Source organism: Cyrtonyx montezumae, unplaced genomic scaffold (genome assembly GCF_038088225.1).
Source record: "Cyrtonyx montezumae isolate F1298 unplaced genomic scaffold, pur_monq_1.0 scaffold_32, whole genome shotgun sequence".
Taxonomy (NCBI): Eukaryota; Metazoa; Chordata; class Aves; order Galliformes; family Odontophoridae; genus Cyrtonyx; species Cyrtonyx montezumae.
The window spans coordinates 6,145,730-6,161,478 of record NW_027072037.1 but is presented as its reverse complement, the minus strand read 5'-3'; the positions used below and the strand labels follow the sequence as shown (position 1 = coordinate 6,161,478).

At 37.4% G+C, this 15,749-nt stretch overlaps 1 protein-coding gene across 15 annotated transcripts in view; it reads left to right on the top strand.

Moving 5' to 3' along the window:
- KMT2C (lysine methyltransferase 2C) overlaps positions 1 to 15,749 on the top strand; it is a 179,690-nt gene that overhangs the window by 104,923 nt on the left and 59,018 nt on the right. For 14 of the 15 annotated variants that reach the window (XM_065744912.1, XM_065744915.1, XM_065744925.1 and 11 more), the window contains 7 exons: positions 3,849 to 3,968; positions 6,382 to 6,498; positions 9,575 to 9,676; positions 10,349 to 10,453; positions 11,526 to 11,707; positions 12,436 to 12,600; positions 13,216 to 13,325. In XM_065744912.1, coding sequence (XP_065600984.1) covers positions 3,849 to 3,968; positions 6,382 to 6,498; positions 9,575 to 9,676; positions 10,349 to 10,453; positions 11,526 to 11,707; positions 12,436 to 12,600; positions 13,216 to 13,325 — 901 coding nt within the window. The remainder of the gene's footprint in view (positions 1 to 3,848; positions 3,969 to 6,381; positions 6,499 to 9,574; positions 9,677 to 10,348; positions 10,454 to 11,525; positions 11,708 to 12,435; positions 12,601 to 13,215; positions 13,326 to 15,749) is intronic. The other variant, XM_065744922.1, reaches the window with a different exon arrangement.

The following is a 15,749-nucleotide window of genomic DNA, read 5'->3' as shown; positions in this document are numbered from 1 at the left end:
GATGCTGACTTAATATAGTTTGTTCACCACTTTGGAGATCATCTTTTAAAATAAAGAGGTACTTGACATCTTTGCAGTACCTGTTGTAGATCTGGACAAGTTACTTGTAAAACTAATGATCTGTCTTCAGAAGAATACACTGAGGTCTGTAGAAGTTTGTTTGGATTTGATGATCTTTGACTCGTGCTTTAAACATGCATTAAGCTGGAACTTAAGTTCTGTGAAGCAGCCGTGCTTGCATCTGCAGGACTGCAGGGCTTTGAATGAGATGCTTTGTGAAGTGTGTGGTTACACTGGGTATGCCAACGTTAGCCAGTTCCCACACATGGCACCATTCCCCACTTGCTCCTGGAAGATTGACATGTTAGTGTGTAATCTGCCTTCTTGGAACGTTCTGTTTGTCTTTTAAGAAAAAGAAAACTCCAGTGAATTTATGGAACTTGGTATGGAGAAAAACAGGAAAAGTGTCTCTGCACTTTCTGCCTCAGTTTTGTAAGATAACTTTGGCCTTCGCCAGAGAAATCTGTATGAATGGATAGTTTCTGGTTTGAATTTGTTTTCTTTAAGTTATTGTGCTGTGCATTAGGATGAACAAGTGTCTTTCTTCAAAGTCTATTTATAAAATTCCTAGTATATATGAATAATTACTGAATTTCAGGATGACATGCAAAATAGTTTGTAAATCTGGGTAGGGATAACCAGAAGGGCTTCTACATCTATAATAAAAGGAGAACTAGCTGCATGAAGCTGCCCAGTGAGAGCCCTCCATCCACCTAGCTTGGCACCACACCTTCTTCATGTGTTTCTTACTCCATGAGCTGTCTCCCATCTGCTTGTTGCCCTATTCCATAATGGGACAAATTGTCTTTTCAGTGTCTCCTGAGGGCAGTTCACAGATCAGGGATATGTGCTGATAGCTGCCAGCACAACAAAGCTGTCACGGTGCTGACCTCGGAGTTGGATCTGTGCAGTGTTTTCTCCATGGCATCCATAGATTGTCCAGATTTATGCCTATAAGTAATTTTCAGATTTATGCCAAGGAGCAGGATCCCTGCTTTGATCTTTTTCATTATCTTTCTCCTGTAGGAGCAATCTCAAAAGGAATTATCACATAAGTTAGGTGATGACTGATCTGACATTCATCTGGTTAGAAATAAATCTTCACAGGAAGAATGGGTTATTTTTTCAACAACTACATGTTTTTAATAGTATTGGGTATACTTCATGTATCTGAATGCATTAAATGGGAAGTCATCAGGTATTTTTGCAGCAGTGCCTTGTGTTAGTGAGCATAATGTGAACTCAAGGAATGACTGGTAGATAAAGACTTAAGAATGATCTATGAAATTATGTTGAGTAGGAAATAAGCTTTTAGTGATTTTGTGTTACTATATGCATTATTTTAAGATGCGTTCCATGGAAAGCACCGATTAGATAAAATGAAGAAGGTCTTCATTCTCATCATGGAGACACTGATGGTCCGCATTAGATGCCTTGCTTGTTCTAGCTGTCCTAAGAGATTTTTCTAAAATGACACTGAAGAATGGAAAACGCAGTGGGTTCAGATGCATGTTGGTTTGTGGGTATTGTGGCCTTCCAACTCTCTTTGATTGCACGATACTCCTTAGCCTGATACTGCAGTGGCTGGTGTTGAAAAAAGCTCAGAAAGGATCTGATTGAAGGTTTAGTTTTCATAGGGTTGTCCTATGTTTTTTTTTGTTGTTGTTGTTCTGTTTTTATGGGGGGGGGGGGGGGTATTCTGAACATATTAAATGTTCACAACCCTAAAATCACATTGGATGTTAAAATGAAAGTACAGGTCTATATATCTGCAATTACAGTGTATTTCATAAAGGATTAAGCTGCAAAACACAGTCAGTGGTAATTTAGTGAGATCTCCTGACCCCTGATGACATTGTGTTTCCTTTTGTTCTAATTTACTTGCAGCTGTGTTGTTCAGTGTTGAGTACTCAGGAATATGATGGAGAATGAAACTTCCCATTTCTGTCAAAGCACATAATTATTGCCATGAATAGAACTTTCTTCAGTGTTGTGTGGTAATAGGCATTAATTAAAAGCCAAAATATAATTAATGAATCTCTTTGATGCAGTCCATTTGTTCAAAGTATTGTGGAAGTGTGTGTTTTTAATTAAGTTTATCTGACCAAGAATTCAAATGTTTCTGATCTACACTAAGACTTGGATTAAATTTCCAATTTAATTCTTAACAGTATGATTCATATACAGTTCATTGTTTTTTGAAAGATGGAATATTTCATCTTCAGAATTAATATTCCATTTGCTTTTTAATCTTTTCATTATACTTAATCGTTAGAGAAGTGTATCTTCTTAGTAGGGAAAATAATTTTTTATGTTCCAAGTGAGAGAAGGTAATTTTATCTGTTGGTGAAGAGTTTTCAGTGTGTTTGAGCTGATGGGTTTGGACCATTTGCTGGCCTGTCCCCTCCCTTAGGGATCGATGTAGACATTGTTTCTGTGATATACAAGTTTCCTTTGTATAGGTTGTACTTGAGTTGCCACATTATAAAAACAGTTACTACACAGTAGGAGTTTGGGCAATAGAGGAAAACTGTAAGATTCAACAGGAGTTCTGGCTTTATCCTGCCAGAGTCAAAAGGCCCTCGAAATGAAAACTAAGGCTAGCACAGTGAGGCTATTCTCCGTGATGCTGAGTAGTGTGCCAGTGCTTGCTAGGACTGAGACATTTTGGCAGAAAAAGAGTGGATTAATAAGCTGCAGAGCTCCTGGCAAACAGAATTGGAGTCTTGCCTTCCCATTTCTGTCTGCTGAAGCATGCTGTGGGCTGAAGGCTGAGATCCACCTCAAGGGGCCCATGCATCTCTTCCTCAAACTTAGAATTCAGAAAATGTATTATCCTTCAAGTATGCTCTCAGGTGTAAATTCAGACCAAAGGTGTCTGTCAGGCAGTCTTTACTTAGGGTTGAAAGAAAGTCTGTCAGAGGTTTCAGGGTGTATGAGGAACTTTAGCATCATTTCACGTACATCTTCACGTTTCCTTCTTGTTCTGCTGTATTTCTTGTGAGGAGTTACAGAGTATATCACCGTGGTGGGAACTGTGTAAGAAGAGATAATAAAATACTTGTGGTTTTTTTTTTCAATTACTTGAAAAGAGTCTGTAGGTACAGTGCATGTATGAATATCACATGTATATAAAAACACGTTATTATTTGAGATCACAGCATAACATGAAGACACTGGGGTGAAAAATCCTTAGTAGTGGGAATTTATAATGATTTTTCTTGTGTGGCAGACTTGCAGGAGGGAGATGCCTTATTAATTATCATGGCTATTTTTCTTTTCTTCTATGGTTTGCTTACATTCCTTATGTTTCACACACTTCTGAGACTAGACATAGCCATGTTTGTCTGTACTTCAGACTCAAATGATAAGAACATCTGTTCTTTCAAAATGGGATTTGAAGGGCAAAAAGGATATCCCATCATCTTAGAGTGCTGACCTCCTTAGCTTCGTGTGGTTCAACTTAGGGCTGTGGTTTACTGTTGTTATGATTGATAGCTTTATATTTGTATTGTGTTTTGTTTATAAAGCTCATTTTGTTGTACTTAACCATCACTTTCAGGTTTGTTGCATTTGTTTCAATGTATGATTCAGTGACAGCCTAAAAACTTCCCACCTTCCTCTTGCTCAGTGTGAACTAATTTACTAGTTAATGTAGAAATGCCTATGCCTGCATGTGCTTTGCTTGTCAGATTTTTTTTGTTGCTTGCTTTTTCTTTTTCTTTCTTTCTTTTTTTTTTTTTGTTGCCAAGTTTTATACATCTATTTTCTCACCTACCATATCCTAGGGGGCTTGGAGTACCAATAATACAGTCAGCCCACCTTCCTGGTCCCCAGACATTTCAGAAGGTCGGGACATTTTTAAATCCAGACAGCTTCCTGGCAGTGCCATTTGGAGCATCAAAGTGGTAAATAATTTGAATTTATTTTCGTATATCCGTTGCTATCTTTCTGCTGTTGAAACTACTGATGAAATTCTGTCTATCACAATTGAATTAATTTTCCATTCTAGTACTGCTTAACATATTTATAAACCATTAAGACTCTGGAGCTTTCAGGTTAAAAGAAAAAGTGTGCTTTCCAGAGTGCACAGTATGATGGCATTGCCCTGCTGTTACAGAGCAAAGACTAGTCCATATTTGCCATTTTTTATGTGTGTTTAGTACTTTACTTTTTGTGGTTGGCTTTCTGTAGCCATCAAAATAAGTTACATGAGAAGGAAAATGTCCTTAAGTCTGGCAGTAAGGTAAGCCAGGCAATGAAAGGAGCAGAGCTCTGAGCTGGGGCTCGAATTTGTTGCTGTGGAAAAACCCTGCAGAGCTGATTCAAAGTGACAGCGTTTTTAGCTTATGGGGGAATAAAAAAACACAGCTACCCTACCCGATTAGATGGGCCAAAGGTTTTATTCGTAGTGACATTTACTGTTCAAAATACCTGAAGAAACTTAGAGGACTTTTTTTTTAAATGACAAAACACAAAACAAACCCAAAAACCCTAAGTGGTGAAACACTAACAAACAGTTGTAGGTTGCCAATAATTTATTTTCATTTCACTTTAACACTCATGCTATTTTTATTTTGACATTAGCTTTTGCTGCTTCAAGCATTAATTTTCAGCTTACTGTTCAGCATTAACATTGGTACAAGTATGTGCTTATTCCTTTTACTAGCTCTGGGAAAATAACAATACTGATATGAAATCTGAAACATACAGATAAGAAATGTGTCAGAAGAGTTTACGTCTTAAAATAAATAGATGCTCGTATGTTCTGTCTGTGCATATGTATTAACTTCATATATGTAGAGACAACATTATCCCTTCACTTTTACTACATATAAATACTTCTGCCATCAGTAGTGTCCTTCCTCTCATTTCCTAAAGTAGTATTGCATTTCTTTGCCTTAAATCATAAATCAGTTTAATTTCTTGTTACATTAATGGATAGATATTGATGGAATTATAATCTTAGTTATTTGGTACCTCCCTCTACATATGACCATAAAATTCTGTTATCTTTTTTACAACAGGGGTTTGGTATACTTGCAAAAACCTGTTAGTAGCATTGAGCCCATAGTTCTACTTTCCATCCATGGAGTTCCAATCTCTGTCAGAAACTGTTCGTGCCTGTTGGTGACACTGTCCCCAAGCAGCTTAATGTTCAATTAGCAGTGTTTTATTGAGTAAATGTTTTGTCTGGGTACTAAAAGCAACTTCCAGTGCATGGTAGCTTCGTAGGTAATCTGTGGACAGAGCTGAGCTATCTTAGAAGCAGAGATTATTCACATACTCAAAATCAATCAGTAATCTCGTTGCTTATTTTGTAGTAGGAAAGGTGTTTGTGTAGGTACATATCACATCTACTGTCATGTTTCAGAGCCTTTGCCTCTCTATCTCTCTGGCATTGGCCAGAGCTCAGTAAGGGACATTGTCAGGACGTTCATTTTCTGGAAGCACTTAGGGAGTTCCTCTTACAGTTTGTGTTCAGCTGGTTTTGAAATAACATGAAAAAAATCATGCAATTCAAACTGAGTCACAGGAGCAGTATGAGGTAATTATTATTTTAAAAACATATTTGCTTTTCTGCAGTTAATTGTAATTGAACACACTTTGTGGATGCTCCAAGAGCACACAAGCACTGTATGTCTCTGCATATAAAATAAGGAAGGGGGGAAAAGAAGCTGTCTAAAAATAAGTGGATATTTTCTAAGAGAAGCATACTATTATGGGGAGTGTTGATTTGAGTTTAATTGATATAATTAATATAAAAAGCTCTCTCTGTATGTGCTGAATTAAAGGAGTTCAGTGGAGCCAACTCCTACTTCTCTTTGGGAGTATGATTTGAGTCCTAACCAATTCCAGTGTTTGCTTGATTATTCATAGTGTAAGAAATGCATCTATGATTGCAGCTAATCAAGGGTCCAGGCCATGTGCAGAATTCACATGAGCTGACTGCTTAAAAAGAAAAATGAATCATATAATGGAGGGTATTTACTTGGGATACTTCGCAAGTGTGGAAAAAAAAAAATTCCTGTATTTCCAATTATTTATGAACAGAAAATAAATGTTTCTGGTTTTGTCTGCTTTCTAGCTGGTGATAAAAGTGATCATGTTAATTCATATAAGTAGCTATAGGAGTTAGAGGTATTTCACATTGATTTAGGCAATAATTTGTTGACTATGGCCTAGGGTGCTCATATGCACTTGAAATCGTAGGGTGTTTTATTTTATTTATATTTTTCCCTAGATGTATTGACCAAGTTTGAATCCCTCAAAACAAAAGGACTGCAGACTGAATTTAACTTGTTATCTTACGTTGACTAGGGCCGTGGATCAGGATTCCCAGGGAAGAGGAGGCCACGTGGTGCAGGTCTTTCAGGACGAGGTGGCAGAGGTAGATCAAAACTGAAAAATGGAGTTGGGACTGTAGTCATTCCAGGGGTAAGAACACTTATTTTTAAGTCATGTTGATGTAACATAACTTAATTCAACTATAATTCTTCCATTAAGATGCTGTTTAAACCAAAGAGTGGTAAAAAGTAGAGGTGTATGATGAAATCTGCTTAATATTATGTATGTATGAACTGCAGCACTAAAGCAAAATAAACCTGAAGCAATTTTATGCTCCTGTTGCCACTTAAAGGGACAACTGTTGGGCATCTTGGCATACTGCTTCTACTTTTCAAGTGGAAAAACTGCCAAATAAATACAGCATTCACTGAAACGACAGAGTAGGGGAGAGCAAGACACATGCATATAAGTAGAACAGCAGCCTTAGCAGGTCTGACCAGAGGTTGTTCTACCCTGGGGATCAAACCTAACTGCTGAGGGAGCAGCACAGAACAGAAGAGCCACAGACAGTGAAATACTGCTGCTCTTTCTGGCTTGGGGACTTGCTGAACATAAGGTGGTGTTGTTGTCTTGGACAGCCTCTGTTGGAGTTTTCTGTCCTAAGTTTGTGTATGTGCTTCTAAAACCTGCTAGTGACCGTGTTAACCTCTTTCAGTTCTACAGCTCTTAAGCCCGTTGAATACAGGAACCTTTGCTTTACATTGCTGCCTACTTCTGAGTGCCCTTAGAGAAAAGATGGTTGAGGAGTGTTTTTTATTATCATCCTGCCACTCATTTTTATAGTCTTCTGTTGTTCCTTCTCATGTTCCTTCCACTCTTTCATTGCTAATCAGGAGAAACCAACTATTTTTTGATATTCCTTGTATGGAAACTGTTCCAGACATTTGTTGTCTGTTGTGTTTTTCTGTGTTGACTTTGATCTGCCATTTTATATCTCGGAGCTCAGACTTATGAGGTTCTTAGTGCAGTTCTTTATAGTTGTCATTCATTTTTTATTACTCTGAATATCTTAATGTTGTTGGCAAATTTTGTCACCTTGCTCCATTTTCCAGTTGTATATGTGTTGAATACCATGGCCTGTTAGCAGTCATCCCCATCACAGTTCCACCAGAGCTGTTCTCACTTGAAAAATAAAAAAGATAGTTGATGTTATTCTTGATTTCATGTGTCCTAGCAATACAAGGACTGTTTCTCTAATTTTTTTCCTCTTAAAAATGTGTTTTGTTTTGGTTGTTTTTTTTTTTTGTTTATTTTTGCTGTTGTTTTTTGTTCTGTTTTTTAAGGAGCTCTGTTGAATTACTCCTTCACAACAATTTGGTAGTGAAGTAAATTGTGTCGGTCAGATTTCCCTGTTTCCAGGCCTGCTGACTGCTTGAGAGATCATAATTTATCACACCTAAAGCTTTTTTGAGTCTTTAAAGAAATGTAAGGCGTATCAGTGTGGCTGCAAGTTCTGTGTTGCAGTCAGATGTCAGTTATCCTGTTGGATGCTACATGACTTCCCCCCCCAGAATTTTGAGTAAAGTGTAGTTGCATTTGCCACCTCCTATTCCTACTACTGAGTGTGACTTTATGCTGCCTATTTAACGATTTCTTGGTAATCTGAGAAAGGAACAAATGTTTTTATTGCTGACTTTTAAAGCTTGGAGTGGTCAAACTTCTTCATATGTTATTTTTAACACGCAGGATGAATTCCACTCAGGCTGATTGTAGAATACCTTACTGAAATTGAGTCATTCGCATGATTATTTTGAACACAAGGTTGTACTTTAAGACAAGCCAGGTTTTATAACAGAAATACACAAAAAATTGTAACAAAACAGAGAATATTCAAGTGAGGTAAAGTGTTGTAACAGAAGTGACCATCAGTGTCCAGTTTCCCATAGAAATTTGAATCTCTGACTTTTAAAGTGAACAGCAGCTTTTCTGCTTCGGAGTTGAGAGCAGTGATGTGGCTGTCTTGTAGTAAAGCAGTTGAAGGTAGCAGTACAAAGAAATCAGCCTTTTCCAGATAAGTGGTTGAAATAGAATTATTTTCAGCCCCTTGGCTTACACTTGTTCATACTCATGGGATGGTGACCACTGGTCAACTACATGAATTTGGAAACCATTACATTTGGGGAGTGAGAGAGAAGGTGGATACAGGTTAACCCATGTTGGTTCACATCTGGTGTTTAGCTAGCATCAAAATTGCAGTAATTCAGTCCTTCACATTCTACTCTTTTGTGTGTGTAAGCAACTGTGAGAACTTTGTGGAATCTGTGGAAATACATGCATGGGAAAAACTCTCCCTAAACAGCTTGAGAGGCATTTCAGGTAGTTTTTTTTCAGAGTTAATTGGTTACAGCTGCAGAGCTGTCCACAATACAGTACTTAAACCATGTTAACAGTATACTTATCTTCCCATTTTAGCTCTTTCTCTGTAAATGCTGCTTTTCAGCAACAGCGTATCAGAATGATTCCTGTGGCTGTTGTAACAGTATTTATATTTGTCTCTAGTGATGTTTGAATTTGTAAAATATTTAAAATATCACTGAAACAAAACTAGGTATGTAAGTTTTAAATTGTGTTTAAAATAATCCGTATTTATAAAACTAGAAGAGCTGGTAAAACAAAGTTGCATTTTCCTAGCATGTATTTATCCTTTTTTTTTCACAGAACTGTGCACTCTTATCTTCCAAACTTTCATACCAACTGCTGGTTCAGAGGGTAAATAGCCCAAGTCTATTAATGCAAAATCATGGGTGGCAAATTTTGCAAGCAAGATTTGCATGGAACTCAGAGCACAGATAATTCTTTGATGTTTTCTTGTGACTCTCCCAAAATCACTAGGTCTTCCTTTCTTCTTCTTCTTCCTGAGGAGCTCTATATAGACATGCATACACTGAGTTCATAAAGGGCAACTGAGAGTGATGATGTTCTTAATCAAGAGGAGAATTACAGTCTGCAGTAAGGCTTTGCAGACTGAGGTCAAACCAGCGGTGAATTTGTAAAATTTCTCATGAGGAAAGCTTTCTATGAAGGATGTATGCACATTCTTATGATATCCTCAAAGACTGTATTCTCTCATAGTACTAAGAATCTGCCTACCTATGGAATAGGTTTCATGTTGTCTCATGTCTGAAAAAATGCGATGTGCTTGCTAATTACCTGCTTGTTTTGGTAGGTCACAACTATGGACATTTCATCTAACAAAGATGAAGAAGAAAACTCGATGCATAATACAGTTGTCCTCTTCTCTAACAGTGACAAGTTCACTCTCCATCAGGTTAGACTATTAAGTTTTCATTATGTTTCACAGAATCATTGAGCTTGGAAGAGACAGCTAAGACCATCTAGTCCAACCATCAGCCCACGCCCCCATACCCACTAACCGTGCCTGTCAGAGCCGTATCTACCCTTTCATTGAGCACCCTTTTCTTGGTGACTCCACCACCTCCCTGGGCAGCCTGTTCCAACACCTGACCACTCTTCATGAGAAGAAATTTCTCCTAATGCTCAACCTGAATCTCCACTGGTGAAACTCGAGGCCATTACCTCTTATCCTGTCGATGTTACTTGGGAGCAGAGGCTGACCCCAACCTCTCCACAACCTCCTTTCAAAGGGTCATAGAGAGCAATAAGGTCTCCCTTGAGCTTCCTCTTCTGCAGACTGAATAATCCCAGTTCTCCCAGCTGCTTCTCTCAAGACCTGAGCTCCAGACTCTTGACTGACTTTGCTGACATGCTCCAAGGCCTCAATGTCTTTCTTGTAGTGAGGAACCCAAAACTAAACACAGTTCTTGAGGTGTGGCCTCAATTTTTTTAATGAAAAAAAAAAAAGTAAATGTCATTGTTAGGAATTTCACCCTAAAGCAACCTAGCCAGGCTTTACAATTAAATGTTCTCTGAATTTACTGTCTAGCATGTGTTCAAAATCTGCACCTTTCTGTAATTTCAGGATATGTGTGTAGTTTGTGGGAGCTTTGGCCAAGGTGCTGAGGGCAGGCTGCTTGCCTGTTCTCAATGTGGTCAGTGTTACCATCCATACTGTGTCAGTATTAAGGTGAGTGCTTTGTTATTCAAGAGATTACTTAATTACACTGTTTTCATATTGTACTTCAATAGCACGATGCTGCCTTTGGTTTTGTGGTAATTAAGGGAGTCATTAACTTGTTAGATATTCTTCAGCTAATGTGACCATTATTTGTATGCAACTTGTGAAAGACTTTAATTAAATGCCATTTTATAGTATGCATTGCCTCAAGAGAAATTAACCTTTTTGTAATTTTGCAACCATAAATAGTACTGATTATCCAGCAGTTGGTTAAAATAACAGTTTGAGATATCAGCTTAAAAGCTAAATACAAGCAAAATTAAAAACAAATAAAAAAATGTAATGCATCTTCATTTACTAGGGGCATAAGGTTTAGTTGATTCAATTTGTCTGTTGACTGTCAGAATTGACAGCAGTTGGAGTGGTTAATTAATGCATTTTACTTGCATTAGTCTAAGAGAGAATGTGTGAAAATTAAATATGAATGGTATGAGGTGACTTAGTAAGCAGATAACAAGCTATTTACTCCAATATGTAAGCTATACACTGTTTACTATACAAGTACATGTATGTAAAACTGGGATTTCTTTGAACACGTCACAGAATGTTATTCTGCATGTGCTTTACAAAACATCATATGTATTTTTCATGCCACTGCAGTCTGCTTTTACATTTATATGCTACTTTTACATTATTGGACCTCAAGAAAAATAAAATAAAATTAAAATAAATAATTAAAATTAATAATAAAAAAATAATATTTTTAATAATATGCTTTAGGTGACTGAAACCTCAGCTTTGGCTATCATGGGGTGATACTGTCCTACGTGTAGACCTAGCACAGTATGTATCTGCTGACATTGTGAATTCATATTGCAGAAGAGTATCAGCAACTCCATGCAGTTCTTCTGTTTGTTCCATTCCCTTTTAGTGGAACTTCACAAAGTGTGAGAAATGGATACTTGTGATGTGGTCAGTGTGTGTGGGAGAGCACCCTGTTCCGTATAGCCAGGTCTTAATTTATGCACTGATTGCACTTCATAGGGCAGAGTTGAAATAATTTTCACCTTGCCATTTGCAGATTACTAAAGTGGTGCTCAGTAAAGGCTGGAGGTGCCTGGAGTGCACAGTATGTGAAGCCTGTGGGAAAGCTACAGATCCAGGAAGGCTGCTTCTCTGTGATGACTGCGACATCAGTTACCACACTTACTGCTTAGATCCACCCCTGCAGACTGTTCCAAAGGGAGGCTGGAAGTGCAAATGGTGTGTTTGGTTCTGGAGTCAGAAGTCCTGGCCTTTTTTGTCCCATTTTATCACTTTGTATTTGCAATGTCAGTTTAACTGTAATAATGTTTTAATTGTATTTGAGTAAAGTGCATTAAAGCAAACAAAATACTTTTGCTTTGTTTCATTCAGTTTATCAATTCAGTATGGAAATTGTTGTTATCTTCTCGTAATATTCTTTCTTCATACCAAAAACCCCATAAGTAGAGATGGACAATATTTTTTTTAAACTTGACCAAAAAAAACTACATTCACTGAAACAGTAAGAATAATTAATGGGCATTTCACCAAATTTCTCTCAAGATAAAACTGTCTGAAAACCATTTGTGTTGTTTGAGTGAAATACAAACGGAATGGAGCTCTGCATGGCTAAGTATCTCATGGTGAATGGCAACTGGAAGCAGGCACTCCTTTGACCTTGTTAATCTGTTACGTACACCCATCTGCCTGTTTTTGCATACTGAAAGGACTTCTCACATAGGAAGTGCTTTAAAAATTATCAAAAATGCAGTAGTGTTAAAAATAATAATGATAATTCTTCAGTCAAATAAAATATTTTGACCTGAAGTAAGTTTTTTTCCTCCAACAGAACCAGTTAGTGATCTAAAACTAAGTTATTTAGCCAGTTCTAAGTTAGGAGAGCTTTAAAGCCACAAGTCAACTGCCTTGTGAACTGAAAGTAACAGATCATTCTGTCTTTTCTGCAGGTGTGTTTGGTGCAGACACTGTGGAGCGACTTCGCCAGGTTTAAGATGCGAATGGCAGAATAATTACACACAGTGTGCTCCCTGTGCAAGTTTGTCTACCTGCCCCATCTGCTATCGCACCTACAGGGATGAAGAGCTTATAATTCAGTGTAGACAATGTGATCGGTAAGGATTCCTGCTGTTTTACAGGCTTCTGGTTAAAGCTTGTTTTATTTATGATTTTATTTTTTCCCCCTAATATAAAAGCATAAAGATGAAGGGAATGGTCTTGTGGTAAAGAACACTGGACTGAATCTCAGAAGTCTTCTTATTTTTTCATTCCTAGTTGTACTACAGATTCTGTTATATGACTCTGGGCAAATTAATTAATCACTTTGTGCCTCATCTTCCCCCTCTGTAAAAATAAAGTATAACTAATTTACCTCACAAGACTGTTGTGGTGAGGCTAGATCTAGATTGTGTTGTATCAAGAGCAGTTAAAATGATTTCAAATATAGGGAGAAATTGTAATACCAAGATATATTTGCTTCTGGTACATTGTTTATGGAGTTTTCCTTCCTGTAAAGGGAAATAGGTAATCTGATACTCCGTGTACAGAATTTAACACACACCACTGTAGAAGAATGTTGTGTACGGAGAACCTATTTCATCCTTTCTCCCTATTAGTATTTAAATTAAACAAGTATTTCACATTTGCTAGGACCATATACTGATATTTAGGTCTCCTAAAACACCACATATTTCCTTTAAATTGTATTTTTTCCCCCACTTAATTTCTAGATGGATGCATGCAATCTGTCAGAACTTAAACACAGAGGAGGAAGTGGAAAACATAGCTGATATGGGTTTTGACTGTACCATTTGTAGGCCATACATACCACCAACAAACGGTAAGAAGACAACTGAAACCAATGGCAGGACTGCACACTGCAATAAATAGGTTTGGGAGTGGGTTATGGTTCTTTTCTGTGATGGAGAGTTGGCTCACTGTAGAAGCAAGATCTTTGTTTTTATTTTAAGGGCATCCTGGAAGTGTCCTCAGCTCTTTCTCACCCTCTAGTATTGGCTGTAAAACATGCCTGCAGCCAAAGGCAACCTGTCAGGGAGAATTCCTGACAGATTCAGTGAAGATAATTTTGTCAAAGTTCTAAAAACATTTGATATTGAAAGGGTTAAATGCATCTCACTTTGTCAAGAGGAAGTAAGAACAGTCTTAATTGGAGAAGAATACTGAAATCAGTTCTGTGCAGAAAAACATTCCATATATCAGTACTTTGAAGCCTTCTGAAGCAGCAGTAGCTGTAACAACTGTCCTTATAAGCATTTTTCCCTCCATTCTTCTGTTTTATTAATGCCACTCTCTCAGCTCTCCCAGTGTTTAAGACCTATACTTCCCCAGATGTGGTATTTGAAAAATTCCTCCGTCTTTCCCTGTTTGAGATTCTCCATGGTTTTGTTAGTTAAAATACTTATTTCTAATGAATTTTTGTCTCCTCTGGACATGTTCTCAGTGAACATACTGACTTCCTTGTTGTCTGTAGTATGCAGTTTCACAGCACTGGTACCTCAGGAGCTGAGGTTACTGAGTTTTTTCTCTTGGAGTACAACTATACCATCTGGTTCTGTGGGATGGCACTGGTTAATTTTATAGTGAGTGGCTTGTCAGCAATTAGTTTGGCCTAGTAGATGATTTATGGTCTTGCTACAAGAATAGTACCCTGGGTCTGTTTTCTCTGTGTGTCAGCTCACAGGAGTGTCTGCTTCAGTCTGTTGCTTTAACAGAACACTGACACCTATATACATTTTCAGAATGACAGCATGACAAATCGCTCACATTAACCCTTTACTGAAGGGTGTCATCAGATTTTGAGAATGTGGTAGGAGGAAGGAACAAGAACCAAACAAATGTTTAAAGAACAACATGCCAGGAGTATGACTGAGGTGAAGGGTTGACTACACTGTGAGGCATGCCTTTGAGAGGTCTGGCAAGAAAAGTTCAGCAGAGATCTGAAGTCCCTTTATACCTCATGTCCTCATAACAATAATTGTAATGTGACCTTGGAAATTTTATATATTCACTTGTATAAGTTGATCATCTATACATGTGTGGTTGTGGAATCACACTTGCATCACTATTAGAAGTAAATATTACATATACTTATGTATTTCTACAACTTGCTTCACGTGTGAAATCGACTTTCTCAAATTGAAAACAGAAAGAGTTTTCTAAGCAGGGAAAACCAAGAAGCTTGTAACTATAACAGTTTTGTTTCTTTTGGTAATAATGTTTGGACACTTAAAACAAATATCTGAATAAGGAATACTACCTTTTCCTTGTACTTATGAGCTTGCACAGCTGCTGTTTGGGGGATAATAAGGTTCATAGTTTGTGAGGTAGAACAACTTTAGAAGGTGGTATCAGATGTTTAACTCCCAAGCATAAACTGTCCCCTGAGATAGTCCTTCCTGAGTGTCAGCAAAGAGATATGTAGGTTCATCTTCTGAGGAATAGGAACCAGTCCTGCAAGACCTGTTAGAAGGTTCCCCGCCCTTCTTTGCAGTTTCTGCTTAACTCTTTTATGAGACAAGTTTCTCTGCTTTTTCATTCTGACTCAGTGTGTAATAACTCTAACGTGTATACATTTGCACAGTTGCATGTCTGAATATATCATTTGATGTGCATGTTCTAGAGATTCTTGCATGTACTTTTTATATGAAACGTTTCAGTGTTTTGTTAATTTTTCTACCGCCTGTTTGAAAATTCTGTGTTATTTTTTGTTTTGAGATGAGAGCAAAAAGCATTCAATAAGCTTAGAGAAACAAACATTAACAGTATGAAGTTTCTTAGATTATACCGTATTGTAATTTTATTGGGATGGGGTTCTTTCTCTTTCCATCTGATCTACCACAGAGGATATTGATGCACTGCAAACATTATTAAGATTTTCTTTAACTACTTTATTTGTAGAAGAAGCAAGAGCCCCTCAATCTAGTAACTTATCAACATATTGCAACTGAAAAAGTATGTGTATTTGTTGGTACCAGGTGAATACCTTCTAGAATGTATGTACTGAGAAAGAGGTTGCATTTTTCTCTCTTGAGAAAACAAGAACTATAAAGAGTTCTTCCCTGTCTCATCTTAAGAATATCGGATATGTATCTGATAATCTTCAAATTATCTTCTTCATGAAATAGGAATAAAATATAAATAGTTTTTCTTCTTGAGCATGCATAAATAGCTACAATGAACATATGGTAAAATTTTTCCAAATGAGTGTGCCATAAGCCTTAATTTCTGGATTGTTTAGGAAGTC